This window comes from Salvia miltiorrhiza, chromosome 4 (assembly GCF_028751815.1).
Source record: "Salvia miltiorrhiza cultivar Shanhuang (shh) chromosome 4, IMPLAD_Smil_shh, whole genome shotgun sequence".
Classification (NCBI taxonomy): Eukaryota; Viridiplantae; Streptophyta; class Magnoliopsida; order Lamiales; family Lamiaceae; genus Salvia; species Salvia miltiorrhiza.
This window is the reverse complement of record NC_080390.1, coordinates 33,113,474-33,116,628: the sequence shown is the minus strand read 5'-3', so window position 1 is coordinate 33,116,628 and position 3,155 is coordinate 33,113,474. Positions and strand designations below refer to the sequence as shown.

The 3,155-nt window shown below is 39.5% G+C and overlaps 1 protein-coding gene across 1 annotated transcript; it reads left to right on the top strand.

Moving 5' to 3' along the window:
* The first annotated feature begins 642 nt into the window (after window positions 1-642).
* LOC131021210 (calmodulin-binding protein 60 C-like) lies at window positions 643-2,879 on the top strand. Its single transcript, XM_057950308.1, has 6 exons — window positions 643-851; window positions 937-1,034; window positions 1,115-1,575; window positions 1,647-1,807; window positions 2,151-2,354; window positions 2,430-2,879. The coding sequence occupies exons 1-6, from the start codon at window positions 774-776 to the stop codon at window positions 2,757-2,759; spliced, it is 1,332 nt and encodes a 443-aa protein (XP_057806291.1). The 5' UTR covers window positions 643-773; the 3' UTR covers window positions 2,760-2,879.
* The last annotated feature ends 276 nt before the right edge of the window (window positions 2,880-3,155 follow it).

Genomic DNA, 3,155 nt, shown 5'->3' with positions numbered 1-3,155 from the left:
GTGACCAGACAGTAGTGAAGAATATCATGGTCTCAAATGAATGTTGTGAAATTTTATATGTTAACCGAGTTATGGAGTTACTGATTTTTTCTAGAAATTATATTGTTTTTAATTTGCTTAAACATGTCTGCCGACTTCTGGTTGCTTGCTGGAGCAGGTCTGCTGCAGATGCTACAATGAAATTTCCATGTTTGTTTATTACTGCATATGTTTCTCCTCATTTCTGCCACCGTTAAATCCTATATAGATTTGGAAATCTTTGACTCCAACACAATCTGGAAAATCTTTCCTTCATTAGATGATTGGGAAATCTTTAACTACTGGTGCATTTGCTAGTTAAAATTTGACTTAGCTGTTGCAGTTTCCTCATCATTTCTGTTGCTATCAAATTCCAATCTTTGACTTCAACACAATCTTCACCCAGGTTGAAATTTTCCTCTTTCACCACAGATGGATTTGCAGCAAGTTTTCTTGATTTTGCCGTAGTCGGTTTTTTCTGTTGTTGCAGGAAATGAGGTAGTTTCCTCGCTATTTCTGGGAAACGGTAATCCAGATTATAAAAATGCTTTAAGATACTGTAGTTTGAATATATATTCCAAAAATATGGTACAAAGACAACAGAAGAAAAAACAAAAACAAAAACAAAAACAAAGAACACGAACACCACTACACAAACCAAGATTTAATCTTTGGCCACATGTGGGGCGATGTCGGTGCTAGCGCACACGCGTCAACACACGCTTTAATGATCACTCTCTTTTGTCTATATTTTGATGCTCACCGTTGAGACAGGGATGGACAACAAACAGATTAATCAGAGCATGATGTCGATGGATGAGTTGATGCAAATTGTAAGTATTCAACACATGTAGATGCTACATAACCTGCAATATCTGTGTCTATTTCTTTGTTTTTGATGCGTGACATTCTGCTTAGGTCGAAGAGGAGTTGGAGTCGGAGAAATTGAGAATTTTTGCCAAGGTCGAAGAGGAGATTGAGTCAACGAAAAGGAGCATACGTGGTAAATTCAAGAGGTGAGAGAGGAAACTCTTGTTTCTTGATCAAGAATCATGCCGTGTTCATTACTGAATATAGATCCTTGTTTGATTTTCAGATATCTCCAAGATGGGAATCGGAGCAAGATGAAACTGGAGTTGAGGAACGGCATTGCTCCAACAATCTTGACCGGCGAGGAGATCAGAGGAGAAGGAGATGTTCCTATTGAGGTGGCTCTTGTTGATGACGTGGCAGGAGTTGTTGTAGACGATGAACCAGAGGCCTCTGCACATGTCCAACTCTTTCTTCTCAAAGGCAAGCCAGATGCTTCCCAAGGAGATGACTGGACGGCTGAAGAATTCTCCGCGAGCATTGTGGAAGGAAAGCAGCCTATTCTTGCAGGCAACGTAGCTCTGCAGCTGCACAGAGGCGTTGCAGTCGTGAGGAACGTCAAGATCAGACACCGCGCGAGCAAGATAAAGCCACCGGAGTTCAAGTTAGGCGCGAGGGTTGTTGGGGATTGTCGCGTCAAGGAAGCCAAGACAGAGGCCTTCACCCTCAAGGATTTCCGCGCCAAATGTATGTTTACTTGATTCATTACTTGATGATGACAAGTTTTGGGAGTAACTCTTCTTCTACTTGATCTTCAGATTACATTAAACACGAGAACCCGTTTCTATCTGATGAAGTATCGAGGTTAGTTTGTATTCGCAGAGGTGGTAAGATCAATGGACGTCTTCACAAAAACAAGATCTATACCGTGGAGGATTTCCTAATTCAGCTCCTCATAAATCCTCAACGCCTCATGAGTGTAACCTTTTGTCTCTTTTTTCTTAACTCTGATTCATGTTATTAAACTAGCTGCATTTCTTAGTTGATATAAATATCTTGTAATCTCCAAATCCATCCGGCCTCATCAGATGCCAAATCACATCTCCTCGATCAAACTAAGAATGTTCCTTGTCCTAATCTAAGGTCAGTAACGAAGCTCTGTACCGTTGGTTGAAAATTTTTGCAGTCCACATAAGCATCAATCTAATCTGGCTGATCTTGCCTTTCTACCACTATTTGCCAAAAGGGTTTGCAGATTTTGGGCTGAAATTTTGATTCTCGAGTTTTGAATATAACTTAGTTTGCTGGCTTATTAATTGTAGATTGTCAAGTGCCCTGCAAAGAAGTGGGAGGCCATTGTCAAGAATGCTAAAGCATGCCTAAGCAGTGAAAGGATGTACTGTTACATAGATCCGAAGCAGAAGACAGGCGTGGTGTTCAACATTCTAGGAGACGTGCTAGGACTATGTTGGGGAAGCTACTACTACTCTTACACAAGCACGCCGTCACTGTCAGAAAAACAAAAGGCATATAATATATACTTGAGATAAGCTGAACTTCTCCTAGGTGTATTCAACTCTAAACCAAGAATTTCATGACAGGCTGATGCTGAGAAACTGCTGGCATCTGCTTACCAAAACTGGAAGGAGGTGAAGGCCTTTGATGATCTCAACTCTCTAGAGCAGCACCTAGCTGGTTTGGGTCCACAAATTGCATCCTTGGATGATGAGGATGTAAATGTTATATATGAAGCTGCGATGCAATGTATCCACGCCTGGCCTTGCAGTCCTCGCCACGATGAAGCTGAGTCTCAGATAGTTGGTAATAGCAGCGATTCACCGAGAAGGTGGAGGAAACTGTTGTGTGTATCCAAATGGATCTCAGTGAGGAGAAGAGTTAGTCCCCACCCAAAGAAGCAGAGACTTGCTTAACGATAACCAAAATTCTGAGACTTCTCAATGGATATATCATTACTTTGTCTTCTTTTAAGTTACACGGACTGCCCCACAGACCAACCTTACGAATCAATAACTTTATCACATTTGTCATTATATTATTGGCTAGTCAAGTTTTATCTGCATAAGTATGTTATATTGAAAATAAAACATAAAAACGTCAAGAAAAAATTCGTCCTTTATAAATAAACACCACCATGGTCACAGTATACAATTCTTTTGTTTTTATATAACATCAATTTCAGTTTCAAAAAACCTCCATTGTATTTTGTTTTTGTATCTCAATTTTTGTAATTTTTATTATTAGTTTGTCGTATTTTGAATTTTATTAGTTTGTCATATTTTGAGTTTTTAATAGTTTTTATTATTTAA

Coding starts and splice junctions, on each gene's coding strand:
- LOC131021210 (XM_057950308.1), top strand. CDS start 774: ATGCTCACCGTTGAGACAGGGATGGACAACAAACAGATTAATCAGAGC. Junction 852..936: donor TGGATGAGTTGATGCAAATT/GTAAGTATTCAA, acceptor CATTCTGCTTAG/GTCGAAGAGGAGTTGGAGTC. Junction 1,035..1,114: donor ATACGTGGTAAATTCAAGAG/GTGAGAGAGGAA, acceptor TTTGATTTTCAG/ATATCTCCAAGATGGGAATC.